The sequence below is a fragment of the Protomyctophum bolini genome, assembly GCF_963924005.1.
Source record: "Protomyctophum bolini genome assembly, chromosome: 7".
In the NCBI taxonomy this organism is placed as follows: domain Eukaryota; kingdom Metazoa; phylum Chordata; class Actinopteri; order Myctophiformes; family Myctophidae; genus Protomyctophum; species Protomyctophum bolini.
In genome coordinates this window covers 23672205-23686016 of record NC_137868.1, presented here as the reverse complement: position 1 = coordinate 23686016, position 13812 = coordinate 23672205, and the positions used below count along the sequence as shown (strand labels likewise).

General features: G+C 43.3%; 1 protein-coding gene across 3 annotated transcripts in view; it reads left to right on the top strand.

Annotated features, from left to right (window-relative positions):
- scap (SREBF chaperone) overlaps positions 1-13812 on the top strand; it is a 40660-nt gene that overhangs the window by 20627 nt on the left and 6221 nt on the right. For all 3 annotated transcript variants that reach the window (XM_080767451.1, XM_080767452.1, XM_080767453.1), the window contains 11 exons: positions 883-1095; positions 2957-3342; positions 3713-3862; positions 6879-7080; positions 7539-7654; positions 10929-11502; positions 11758-11843; positions 12006-12088; positions 12495-12661; positions 13156-13236; positions 13462-13668. In XM_080767451.1, the coding sequence (XP_080623577.1) occupies positions 883-1095; positions 2957-3342; positions 3713-3862; positions 6879-7080; positions 7539-7654; positions 10929-11502; positions 11758-11843; positions 12006-12088; positions 12495-12661; positions 13156-13236; positions 13462-13668 (2265 nt within the window). The remainder of the gene's footprint in view (positions 1-882; positions 1096-2956; positions 3343-3712; positions 3863-6878; positions 7081-7538; positions 7655-10928; positions 11503-11757; positions 11844-12005; positions 12089-12494; positions 12662-13155; positions 13237-13461; positions 13669-13812) is intronic.

Genomic DNA, 13812 nt, shown 5'->3' with positions numbered 1-13812 from the left:
GGCCGATTTAGGCAAAACACATTTCTGTAGATTACTCATACTTATTTTATCCATACATCACACAATTCGGTATACACTATCTCCATAGTCATGTGAACAACACGGATCTGCATCATTTCCCATCTTCTATCCTGATTGGCTAAGATTGGCCTCCAAAGCTCACATGATTGGTCCGTTTCGAACAAAATGCCACAAATCACATACACTGCAATTTCCGTGAAATTATACACGCACATTTCCACGAGGACGAGGACATGCCACTTAATCACCAAATCAGTCTCACGGTGGCGCTATAACAGGCCAATTCCTGTATTTACCTATAACTGCATCGATCTGTGTACAACTTTGTATGCGCACTCCCTACAGGCCATGGCAAAAAAATCCCTGCATCTCCCAGTTATAGCGCCACCATGAGGCTGATTTCTGCAAAAAACATTTGTTTATATTAGTCGCACAGCTTTCATAAAAAGTCTCACACAAATCGGTACACATGATCTCTGTAGTCATGTGATCAAGATCAGTCTGTTGGATTTCTCAGATTCTACGATTGGCTAAGATTGCCTTCCAAATTTTTCAGGACTGGCCCGTTTGGAACAAAATGCTACAGTGCATTAGTCCTTCAGATTGTATCCAAATATGAATCCTGGTGGAGACCTGGTGAAGACTAGATGAAGGCAATAAATAAAATGTTTATACCTTCCAACATTCATCTGTCGTTTTCCCATTTTAGTTTCCACACTAAACAGCTGTAGACTGATGATGATAATTGCTTGAATACTATGTTTGTTTGTTTGGAGAGAAATGCAGTTTGACGTTAGTCCGTCAGACAGTAAGTATTATTATTGGGGCCTCAATGTCTATATGTCCGTCTGTCCCACTCAGCTGGCTGACCTGAACCGCCGTCTTCCGGCCGAGGCGGGCCTCCCTCCTCCAAAGCCGGGGCCGCTGCGTATGAGGGAGGTTCCCCCTCCACCACGTCCCTCCCCCCACACCATCACCCTGCAGACACCGGCCTTCAGGAATCTGCGGCTTCCCAAACGGCTGCGTGTCATCTACTTCCTGGCCCGCACGCGCCTGGCTCAGCGCATCATCATGGTAAGATTGAGAAGGGACCATTGTTTTTTTATGTATTTTTATTGAGGCTCTGAAATTTCACAGCTGAACAATCGCAATTCAATGTATATAGAACCACACATTTTTCTTTTTTAAACACAACATAGGAAAACAGTACCACAATACGGACATTACAGACAATGCACAGACACAAACAAAATACAAACAAAAAAAACTAAACGAGACAAAACGAGTACACCACAGTATTGACATGATTGTACATTACAGGTCTTTGTTATTCACTACCGTTCAATATGGCAAATTGAAGCGCAGTCTAGAAGGGTCCACTGTATCTAAAACTTCTAAACCCTTCCATGTTATCGCGGAGGAGATAAGTCAGTTTCTCCAGATGAACCACAGTCATTACCTCCTTGTACCAATCATCCTGTGTAGGAACGTCTATTAATCCAAAGCTTGAGTATAGTCTTTCTCGCTATGTATAAGTATTCCAACCAATTTGGCGTTGTGTCTGGTTCTTGCACTGGATTCATTAGCTGCTAGTACACACTGGAGAGGTGACAAGTTCAAAATATATCCAATCAAGGTGTCCAGCTCATTCTTCACCTCATTCCAAAACACCTGTATCTTTGTATATTTCCAAAGCATGTGCATATGTACCAACTTCTGTGTCACATTTATTACAGTTAGGAGAGCTGAGACCAAGCTTGCTTCTCAGTAGAGGTGTATAATGGAGTCTGTAAGAGACCAAGCTTGCTTCTCAGTAGAGGTGTATAATGGAGTCTGTAAGAGACCAAGCTTGCTTCTCAGTAGAGGTGTATAATGGAGTCTGTAAGAGACCAAGCTTGCTTCTCAGTAGAGGTGTATAATGGAGTCTGTAAGAGACCAAGCTTGCTTCTCAGTAGAGGTGTATAATGGAGTCCGTGTAAAATCTTGAATTGTCTTTCTCTATCATTATTGCAACTCAAAATAGTAAGTGTATTTCCTATAATTGTTGTCCAAGTATTGTCTTCTATCTGACATTCCAAGTCAATCTGCCACTGCCTTTGAATATGATCAGTGGAGTGGTTTGAACTTACATCAAAACATTCATACAGATAGGAAATAAATCTTTCTGGCACAGGTTGTGTAAGAATATTGGATGTCCTAGGGGATGTCCTAGGGGCTTTACTGAAAGGTTATGTATTATTTATTGTTGTAGAGTTGAGTTGATAGTCAATCCATCAAATAAGCAGATGTGACATGAGACAATATTTTGGACGAGCATTGCTCTTTTTGAAGGGCTTATTGGCTGGTGGTCCCAGTGTCTCACCAGAAAAAGAAAGAAATATAACCCAGACAAATCAGCCCCTATTACAGAGAGGTAATGGGCTAATGTAAGCTAGCCAGCAAGGTTGTTTAAGAGCTGCACCCTGGAACTCTCATCAATCCTTCACTCTTATGTGAATCCTACCAGACTGCCACAAAACGTTGGTATACTATACTGCTAACATAATCACATACACAAACATCCCGGCCCACAGAACATCAACCACTACTGCCCTATTGCCCTCACATCCGTCTAACCATCTTTACCTCAACGTCCGCAATACGAAGGAAATGGTAGAAACCTCAACACCCCATTGTCGTCAATAACCAAACAGTTTCAAATACCTCCTGAGAGACCTTGGACAATACACTCAGTTTTGGGTATGATGACATGCACAGTGCTATGGAAATGAATTTCCCCTTTCAGGATAATAAATAAATGGCAGTGATGCCTCAAAATGTTGCAAAAGAGGTTTCAGACCTCAGCAGTAATTATGTAAATAATTAGTGGCCACTAATTAGTGGCATTTAGGTAAATGTGTCTGAAAACTAAACCATCTTATTATTTTGCTCTTAGGTCGGTACCGTGATTTGGATCGGTATTCTGGTGTACACCGACCCGGCAGGCCTTCGTACCTACTTAGCCGCTCAGGTGTCGGAGCAAAGCCCCCTCGGAGACTCAGCGGGCGGTGGGCTACCACCTCACCTGGGGGTGGCAGCCGTCTTCCCCAGAGGAGATCCAACGAGCACCCTCAGCGTCCTCCCTGCTCCCGAGCCCACCCCTTTACCTGAGAACCAGTCCCAGGGTTACCACGGCGCTGCCAGGGCGGATCCTCACCCCCAGGTCCCGCCTTCTGTGCCCCAAATCAGCTGGGGGCCAGAGGATGAGGAGGGCTGGAGGAGGCTGTCTTTCAGACACTGGCCTTCACTCTTCAGCTACTACAACATCACATTAGCCAAGAGGTACTGTGGGGCCTGCAAGGCAGGACATCTTGTTCTTTGTCCTCCAACCTCAGTGACGGACTTAAAATTAGTACCCACTTTCACAAAATGATGATGGTTGGAAAGGGACAGACAGGTCGTCTCTTTTTATTTGTCGCTCATTTAGGGTGGTGTGGCTGTTGTTGGAAAAATGTGGCTATTTCTGCAATAGGATTTAATTTAGCATTGCATGATATTTTGTTTCCCCCCCCCCACACACCTCAAATACATATATTTTTCTATGTTATCTGCCAGAATATGGTAGTTTGAATAAGTAATGTGGTGCTGCAGTGTCATCTTGTATGTGTTTTCAGATACATCAGTATCCTCCCTGTATTGTATGTGTTTTCAGATACATCAGCATCCTCCCAGTCATTCCTGTTACGCTCCACCTCAGCCCGCAGGAGGCCATTGAGATGCGTCACCCTCAGGACACCAGACACCCCCCTCCTACCATCCCCAAGGTCTCTGCGGACCTACAGACTGACCTCACCCTTTACAAGTTAGTACTGGTCTACTGGAACACTGCACCCCTGCTGAAGGACACTAGTTCACACCTAGATAATGGCATTTCGATTTTTATTACGGATCTCCATTAGCTCATGCCATAGCAACCAGCTGGGGTTCCTGGGGTTCACATTAATAAAAGGGGAAAAAAAAGAAAAATACAAATTGGAAACGGGGCTTTGAATGCAGGGCTTGGAATGGAAGTGGATGCGTGCACATTTTCAAAATGGCCGCGGCCACTGTCCTCCTTGATGTTGTTAGCGATCGGTGGCTAACGATACAATCGGATCAAAACATGGATTAAAGAATGTAAACTCTGGAACACGAGAGTCTTGTGTTTGGCGGGCTAGGGTACTAATTTAACCCTCCGTGTTCCTCGTTTCTGGCGTGCTCCGTGTTAAGAGTGTTCACTACTTGCACAGTTGCACCGTAGTGTAACCCCCCCCCACACACACACACACACTCCCGGCTGTTCTTAATTAGCATAAAGCTAACGGAATTTCTGTTCAAGGCCAAAGTCGGTCAATTTTCCCTACACTGTGCAGTTCAATAAAGGAGTGCCAGTGTGTTGTCACAGCATTCTCTAGTGTACTCTGCTAGTGGGCTGATGGTTGTCTTATCTCAACTAAAGAAAGAATTAGTACAAGGACAAAAGGGATCAACTGTCTGTTATCTAGTCCTTTTAACAATACTGTCTCTCATCATTGGGAGTCGCCCACTGACTCACTAACCTCATGTGATTGGTTGACAGGTTGCTCGTAAGATACAGATAGTTTGTGATGTCATGTCATAGGAAAGGCTGATGATTTATTCTGTGGTCTCTGGAAACTGGTCTGTGGAAACTGGAGCAACTGTCAGAAACTTGTTCCCAAAAGCCCCAGCGGTAGCATCTTTGTTTTGAGTGTTAAAAGTTTATGACCCAATTTAAATTCTACTTGAGGTTGGGTTAATTTTTTCCCGTTTTCAGGCTGTTGTGAATATTGGACATATAGCTACAACAGCCAATTCTACATATCAAGATCATTGGGTGTGTGGTTGTAAGGTGTGTCATAAAACTATCTTTTTATGTGCAGTCATGAGTCACACCTGTTATCATTTCAGGTATTCATAATTGTTAGAATGTATTGTGGTTGAGTCTTCAGTGCTCTCACTCCTGTGTACTGGTGGATTGACTAGTAGGAGGCCTGCTCCATTCGCTTCATTGCTCTTGTCCAACTCATGTAATGGTTGTTACTGTAGCTGGCGTTGGATTAGGATCACGGCCAACATAACAGGGAACTGTCAACAGTGACCCTGACCGGCATGCTGTGTTGGAGATGACGCCGAGATAGAAGGCCATCGTGATAACGGTTAACACATGCATGGTAAAAAGAGAGAGCACTGCATGCACACATCCAAATTATTTTCAGCCAAGGCTTCCTAAAAGAGAACTTGAAGCAATAGATGGTCAAATATACAGTATATCTAAAGACAAGGCGGCGATCCAAGCACTCAAAAAGTGAAAAATGAGAGGGTTTCGACTAAAACAGGTGAGTCTTCAAGACACTGTTTCAGTCGAAACATGTCGGCCTCTTTTAACTTTTATAAATAAAGTACATCTTTTTTTTATCCACCCTATCCATTTTTAACTTTGTAAGTCCTCAGATCGCCGCCTTGTATTTAGTATTCCAGTCCCATTGATCTTTGAAGCACCAGCCTACTTTTCATTATTATTTTTTGCATCTCCATCGAGCACCTGGTTGATTAGCTTTTTGTCGCTATACAGTATATCTGCTGACAGGATTCATGGTATTGTTGTTGCTATCATAAATATGCTGATGTAGGAATAATGGAGTCCACTCCACACATTCAGACTCTCAGAAATCTCTCAAAAGTGCAAAGCTCAGCTTCTTTGCCCAGTCCTCAGGTCAAGCTGTAAACGGTTAAATGCAGCCCCCTTGTTGTTGTTGCGAATTGCAATTCCTAGCAACTGCAATGTCTTTGTACCATTGTATTCCCACGTCTTTCCATGTGATATCTTGCCTCAGAGGCTCCTATCTCAATCTCAAAAATGATGTGCTATGTAGGACGTTATGTGCTATGTGTGCTGCACTGCGTGCCATGTGCAGGCCATGTGTGTACAAAACATTCCCCAGGGTATAGCTTTATGAGCACATAACTATGAACTATGTATTAAAACTGAGAATGTGAGTCTTTCTCTCTGCCTTGAGAAATCCAAATATGTTTTATGGGTGGTATCTTCAGACAGAACAGGTCACACTGGTATAACGGGTGCCCTTGTCACAGCAACACAGCATTTCACACCACAGGTGACCCGTGGCCATAGGGGGTTGTAGTTCCTCTAATCGGCACGAGATGGAGCTGATGGCTCTCTCTGCATGCTTGGTACATGCTTGTACATGTGGCTTTCAGTGCAGATTTGAATAGGTTATGTCATGCCTCTCCCACAGATTTGTTCTGCGGGGATGTGGATACGAAGCACGGGTGTTTGTGCTTTCTATCTGATGGCTACACAAATACATTCTCAGTGTTAATTTATCCATTTGTAACTTTTGAGAGTTTACAAATGTTACCGATTGTACCCGTGTCCTGTACACTCAGAATGTTACAGTGTAAGTTCCCACTTTGTGCACGAGTTGATTCCAATGATCTGTCATTTCATCGTATGCTCCATTGTTGTCTTCCTTCTGTCTCATAAGACAGTGGAGTATGTACCAGGGATTAGTCTGTTGTTGGGTTACAGTGCTTGCTGTGGCTGAACAGTCCGATGCTTGAGTGGCAGTCTCTGTTGCAAATGTACTGTGCTGTGCGCCTGCCTCTGTGTGTGTTGATGCCGTCTGCCTTTTGACGTCTGACCTTTTTCCTCTTCTCCCAGAGGTTCCTCTCTCCTTTTCTCGCACAGTGACATTAAACATCTTCTCTTATCTGTCTGTGTTTCCTGAAAGCAGAGTTGTTGTTTATGGCTTTTTTATTAATGTGATGTTTGTTTCTCCTCTCTCTTTCCTCATCAGAGTGGCAGCCCTGGGCCTTGCAGCAGGGGTTCTGCTGGTTTTACTACTGTTCTTTTTATACCGCATTCTTTGCCCACGCAACTATGGTCAGAATGGCGTGCCACACGGGCGCCGGCGCCGTGGAGACCTGCCCTGTGATGACTACGGCTACTCCCCTCCTGTCAGCGAGATCTCACCTCTACTGCTCAGAGGCCACAGCATGGTGAGACCAGACACACGATACACACACACACACACACACACACACGATACACACACACACACACACACACACACACACACACACACACACACACACACACACACACACACACTTTAATATTATCAGAGTTTCTAAGTGTAGATGTCAACACACATGTGTGTGTCTTGGATCAACTGCCACATTGAACAATGCAAACAAATAGTACATTACAAATAATACCGTTCTACTTTGCATGTAATTACACGTGCAAATGCCACATACTTATGGATCATTAACAAATGGGCTCTATGAAGCATCCAATGTCTTCTTCTAGGACACTGACTTGCATTAAGGCCTCCACGTTTGTGTTCTGCAGTTGAGAAATCTGCTTCTTTATGAATGACAACCGTTTTCAATAGAATTAGTAATTAAAGACCAATTGGGGTTTTAAATAAGGAGTAATTTGTTTCTCCCTGCAGGACATTGAATGTCTGGCAAGTGATGGTATGCTGCTGGCCAGCTGTTGTCTGGCAGGACAGATCAGAGTGTGGGACGCACAGACTGGTGACTGTCTCACTGTCATTCCCAAGCATGGGTAAGATGCTAATAATACTTAATCGTTTCTTTATATAAAATACCCTGACAAACAAATGAAACACATGTATGATTCTCTAATCATAAGACAAGACACAGAGTAAATGTATTGTAACATGGTGAAGCTGCACTATACAAGAAACCAATTTTCGGACACACACGCACACACACACACACACACACACCCACACACACACACACGCACGATGTACATATACCATAATAGACAGACCCTATTCTAGCTGGTTTGGCCTTTGGCCATGCCATATAAATAGCTAATAGAAAGATTATTCATCAAAATGTCTCGGACACATACTTACATTTAGCTGTATTTTAACTTTGACTTCTCTTAAAGAAATATATTACAATTAACTATTATAATTATTATATAAGTGCGCAGTGGGCCTCATTTACAAAGCTGTTTGTACATTTCTACTTAAGTGCAGTTTTGCAATTAAGCCGTTATCACACCTTCGAATAGGGCCAGTATGGACATACTGGCATACTCACCCTTGGCTGAACATAGCCTGGTCAAGGTTTCCCCCTGGTGGACGTGTAATTTCCAACTATTGTCGGTGCATGGAAACTAGGGGCTACTAATATATACTATTCTGCCTATCGGAACGTAACTCGGACGACGCTGAGTCGGGGTCTGGTGGCCGTCGCAACGCTTGGCACGGCGACTCGCTCGGCTAGCGACTCGCTCGGCGGTGCCTCACTTGGCTCAAGGCCACCAGACACGGCGTGCCTCCGTCAGGACATCAGTGACATTATCACGATAGGTGATAATGACATACTGAGACAGTGAGTATGCCAGTATGGCCATACTGGCCCTATTCGAAGGTGTGATAACGGCCATACTGGCCCCATTCAATAGTATGATAACGGTCGAATGAGGTGATTCATGATGGATAACAAGTGTATCTTATCAGATGAGGAATCCCACCTCGCGGCACGCTCCATTTAACACCATAAAAGGCCGATTATTTGGCAAGCGAGTCCCTCGCACGATGAATCAGTTAAATTTGAGAGTGAATTATTGCCCTCAAACTTTAATGTCACAGAATGCCGAATAATATATTGGGTTAATAAAGCATGGCAGAATATTATACAAGCCTTTTCTACTAACAGTTGCCCACCTTTGCTGAAGTAAAAACAAATGATGCTGGAATACAGGGCATACTGGAACGCGTTACCTGATAGATTATGGATTATAGCTTTTTATAGGCTATATATTAATCACTGAGGGCATTACTTAGTGATTCATTTTTTATTATGAGGCCACCAGATGTTATGCTTTAGTATGACATCTGAGCGTACGTACGCATCATGAATGAAACCCATTTGCTTTACAGAGGAGGAGAAAGAGGATATACTTTTAATCAAGTATATAGAGTTTTAAAAAGTAATTTAAATCAGCAAAAAAATGACCTGCTTTTTTAAATAACATTGTATACTTTTTTGCGAAATACTTTGACATTTTGTCAGCTAGCAATAAATCCAACGCTCTGAGAAAAGCTCTGGTCTCTGACTGCTCCAGGGCCCTCAGGCACTGTGCCCGGCAATCACTAACCAGACAGACAGTTCTCTGCAAAGAGAGCGAGAGGGAGAGAATGTCTCCCTGACAACAAACCACCCTGACAACAAACCAACACCACTTTCTTTGTTGAATCCCAAGTCTCACTCTGACATTACATTGTGTTAATCCTATCACTTTAGAATTTGGTTCTTCTGTGGGTGTTCTGGCACTTTAATGGGTAAGACCACTTTTTGAGAGGTTTGGGTTGTTTTCTTATGGGCAAACTCACTCATTGACTTCCATTTTAATGGGGAAACAGCTCTCAAAGTCACTCTTTTAGCACATAAACCAATGCAACAAAAGCTGATTCTGACAGTTTATGACATCAGGAGAACTCATACGGTTTTATTTTTAATAAAAAATGTCAATTTTGTCTTGTTTTGACTAATTTGTGTAGAAAGAAGATCCGGTAGGTATGCATTTTACTCACTGCTGTTCGCGTTGAGTAAAAAACAATCTGATTGGACCAAAACTGTACACCCACTCCTGAAGCGTATTATTGGAATGCTGTTGAGCCATGGCAGGGATGTAAACTAATGGATCTGATTGTCGTCCACTTGTCACTAGAAACATACACAATGGACGAGTTTGAGGGAGACACTTTAGAAGAAGTGTCTGTGTCTGGGACTGGTACATCTCAAACAGCGTGGAGACTTGTTTACAAACGAAACCCCGCAAGATATTCCCGCGAGAGTTGGGGACGCCGGAGTACTGCTTCAGTCTATCTCAGACTAAAATAGTAACTTTATAAATCTATCTTAAATGACATAAACTGTCAGAATCAGCTTTTGTTGCGTTGGTTTATGTGCTAGAAGATTGACTTTGAGAGCTCTTTCCCTGTTACAATGGACCCTATTTTTTTATTTCTTAAATTGCTAATAAACAACACAATGGAGCGAAATAATTCATGGAATTAACTAGTTTGTCCAAAAAAAGTTAAGAAAACAACCCAAACCTCTAAAAAAAATGCAAAAACTTAGTGTGGAGAGCCAATGTGTGTGTGTGTAAGTGTCAGTGCAAGAGCCAAACGGATGAAAAGCACATCATAGGAATCAGCAGACTAGTGGGAACATTTTGACATTGTGAAATGTGTCCGACACTGTCTGTCTGACTCTGCAGTGTACAAATTGTGTCTGTAACATCAATTTAGAAATGGAGGAGAATGTTGAAATGTGTCCTTCCTTATTCTATCCAAGTGTTTTGTATTGCACATTTTCCACTCACTCGGATGTCATATTTTTGCCTAGTGCTGCTGTAAAATATGCAGTGAGTATTACCTGGTAATGAGAAGGTCACTGGTTCGCACTCCAGCCCAGCCAGTATACAGGTTGAAGTGTCCCTGTGCAAATCAATGTTTCTGTCATCGAGTTGAAGAAGAGGTCTGTGTGAAGTAGTGGATTTTGAAAACAAAGATGTAAAACACAGCCCCTTCATACATTAGAAGGACAATACCAGTCACCAGAAGTAGGGACAATGAATCTAAAATGATTCAAATTTAGTTTGAAGTTCAATGGTTAAATGTATAGTTTGGCGTGTCTGACTATGAATATCAAATATATAAATATTGAATCAAGCATCTTAAAAACCTTGTTTGGTCATGGTGTACACAAAAGCATGAGTAGACTTTAAAGTGAAATACCCTTTTAAGATCTGACTGCATTCGATAGTCAGTTCCGTTGCTCTGTCTCATTGTCAGCCTGAGGCGGTGCAGCAGCGGTGGCTGCTGGGACCAGCGGGATGGCTGGGACGGCATCAGTGGTGGTGTCGACCTGGAGAGCCCTGATGGCCGCGAGCCCTCCATCTCTGGTGACGGCTTGTCGGAGGACGAGGGCTACCCACTGAGGCGTCGCGCTGCGCCTTCCAGGCCAACTCTCTTCACCGACCAGCCTGACCTCACGCCCCTCATAGACACCAACTTCACCTCCCAACCACCCTCCCACCTCCACCCCTCCACACCGCCCTCCCACCTCCACCCCTCCACACCGCCCAGGGAAGGCTTTGACTTCGGTGGTTTGGTGGAGCGAGCCTACATGGAGCACGAGCCCCCGTCGCCCTCCGCCTACACCTCTCCCTCCTCCGTCTCATCTTCCCCACCCATGGGAGCTCAGCTCCACAGGAGACGCAGCTTGGGTGATGCCCCGGCACCACAGTGCCAGGAGAGGGCCTCTGCAGCAGTAATGCAGGCCACGCCAGACTGGGACAGCTCTGTTTGGGCTTTGGAGCTGAGGGGGAACCTGATAGCAGCTGGGAGAAGCAGTGGAAAACTGGAGGTGGGTAGAGTAACGCATTTGATGATAGGATCCAGACTAAAACCTAATGTTTTAGTCTGTAAGACAATAGGCTTTCCACTATAAACAAGACTGTTACATTCGTAGACCACCAATCAGGATTATAGAATAGTATATCCGAGTAGTGGCAGGCTGCTAATGAAGTGACTGGAAAACAAATGTAACTGTTTATCGAACAGCAGTCCACAGTCCACATGCCTGTTTTAAAATCTTAATAAATGTACGTTATTTGTACAGCTCTGGGATGCAGTAGAAGGGTTATTGCGTTGCAGTAATGAAGACGGAAACTCTGGGATCACCGCTCTGGCCTTCCTCAACAATAGGTAAGGGAAACGGTACCACACACACACACACACACACACAAACAACTAGAGTAAGAGTAAGTTCAAGTCCTACTTTTATTCACGATTGATATATGATCTGTAATGCTGTGTAAATGTGTTAGATGGTGTCATATGAAAATACTTTTATTTTCTCATCTTCAGAATTGTAGCAGCTCGACTGAATGGGTCTCTAGATTTCTTCACTGTTGAGATGAACAAGCCTCCAGGTCTGCTGCAGTACAGAGGTGAGGCTTAATATACTGTACCGTGTCATTTATTGTTCCTTGAAAGTATTTGAATGAACATTGGTTCTAATGGGCGACATGAAAAGATAATCATATCCTCAACTGGGACTTCTACCTTTAAAATTGTATAAAAAAATAGAGCGTCCAACATTTTAGCATTATTGCTAAACGCTCGCCCAAGTTTATTTACCATCCTTATGACTGTTGATAAGACTTGGTTTGGTGTGTTTAATTGCTGCAATCTCAACATAACATTGTTTTACATTTTAATACCGTTAACATCTTGATATCGGGTCAACACTGTTGTTCTAAACTAGTTCCTTTTCCAGTATCTGTCATTCCGTTTGTCATCATGTCATTTTGCGACTAGGGTCAGTTATTTTCTGCTTCCTTCCCCTTGCTCCAGGACCCCCCAGCCGTGTCAGCATGCCCCCCTCCCCCTGCTACAGTAACGAGGATATGATCACCTGCCAGCTGACCCGCTCGGTGCAGTGTGCCCACCAGAAGCCAATCACAGTGCTGCGTGCTGCAGCGGGCAGGGTGGTCACTGGCAGCCAGGACCACACAGTCAGGGTGAGAATACCAATTTAACCACATTAACCCTGGTAGCCCTATTTTGGGCAAAGCTTCCAAATTGTACATAGGGCTTAAGTGGTTAAGATAAATATGTTTGGGGGAAAACACTAAATCATGTTGCAATGTATATATGTTCCCGTTGTCTGTGCCTGAATTACGATACATAGGATATGATGATGGTGTAGTGTATATGTTGTACGTATGTACAGTACCTAAGTATGTAAGTATGCGTAAGTTGAGTTGTTGGTACCAATTGATTTCCTCCGTTTTCATTTATTTATAGGCCAAGGACGCAACAAACAATTGTTTATGGGGCTTCTAAAATGTTTCACTCAAAGAAAGACAATCAGCCTCTCTTGGTATCATTAGTTATTCTTTTAATTAATCAAATTTACTTTACAAGATGTACTTTACAAGAAGGGATGTAAGTACAGACTGCAAGAGAGAACAAACTATTCATCTTATAAACGTTTGTCTTGGGTTTATGTCAGGTGTATCGGCTAGAAGACTCGTGCTGTCTCTTCACTCTACAGGGCCATTCTGGAGGAATAACGGCAATCTACATAGACCAGGTCAGTATCGGACTCAATCTGCTGTAAAATTACACTAATAATAAAATAAACATTATTTATAAATAAACATTATTTCTGAAGCACTAACAGTAGTTACAAAGTGCTTTACACAAAACCGAAGACAAAATAAACTCTCAAACCTCAATTGATTTAGCTAGTGGTGCCTGGCTAAATCTGTGTGCCTATTCACTGTATGTGTGAGTGACCCTTTCTTTTGGCTCCCAGACTATGGTACTGGCCAGTGGCGGGCAGGATGGGGCCATCTGTCTTTGGGACGTACTGACGGGCAGCAGGGTCAGCCATGTTTATGGTCATCGTGGCGATGTCACATCGCTGGTCTGCACCAACTCGTGTGTCATCAGCTCAGGACTGGATGACCTTATCTGTATCTGGGACCGCAGTACTGGAATCAAACTGTATTCCATACAACAGGTACTGATATGTGTGAATCTGTATGCGTGTGCATCTATATGCCAAGCTATCTCAGTATTTTTTTTTTATACTGAAAACGACAGAAATACAGAATTTCAAAGCAGAATATCTACATCCCTCTTACAAGAGAACAAGTCATTCCCT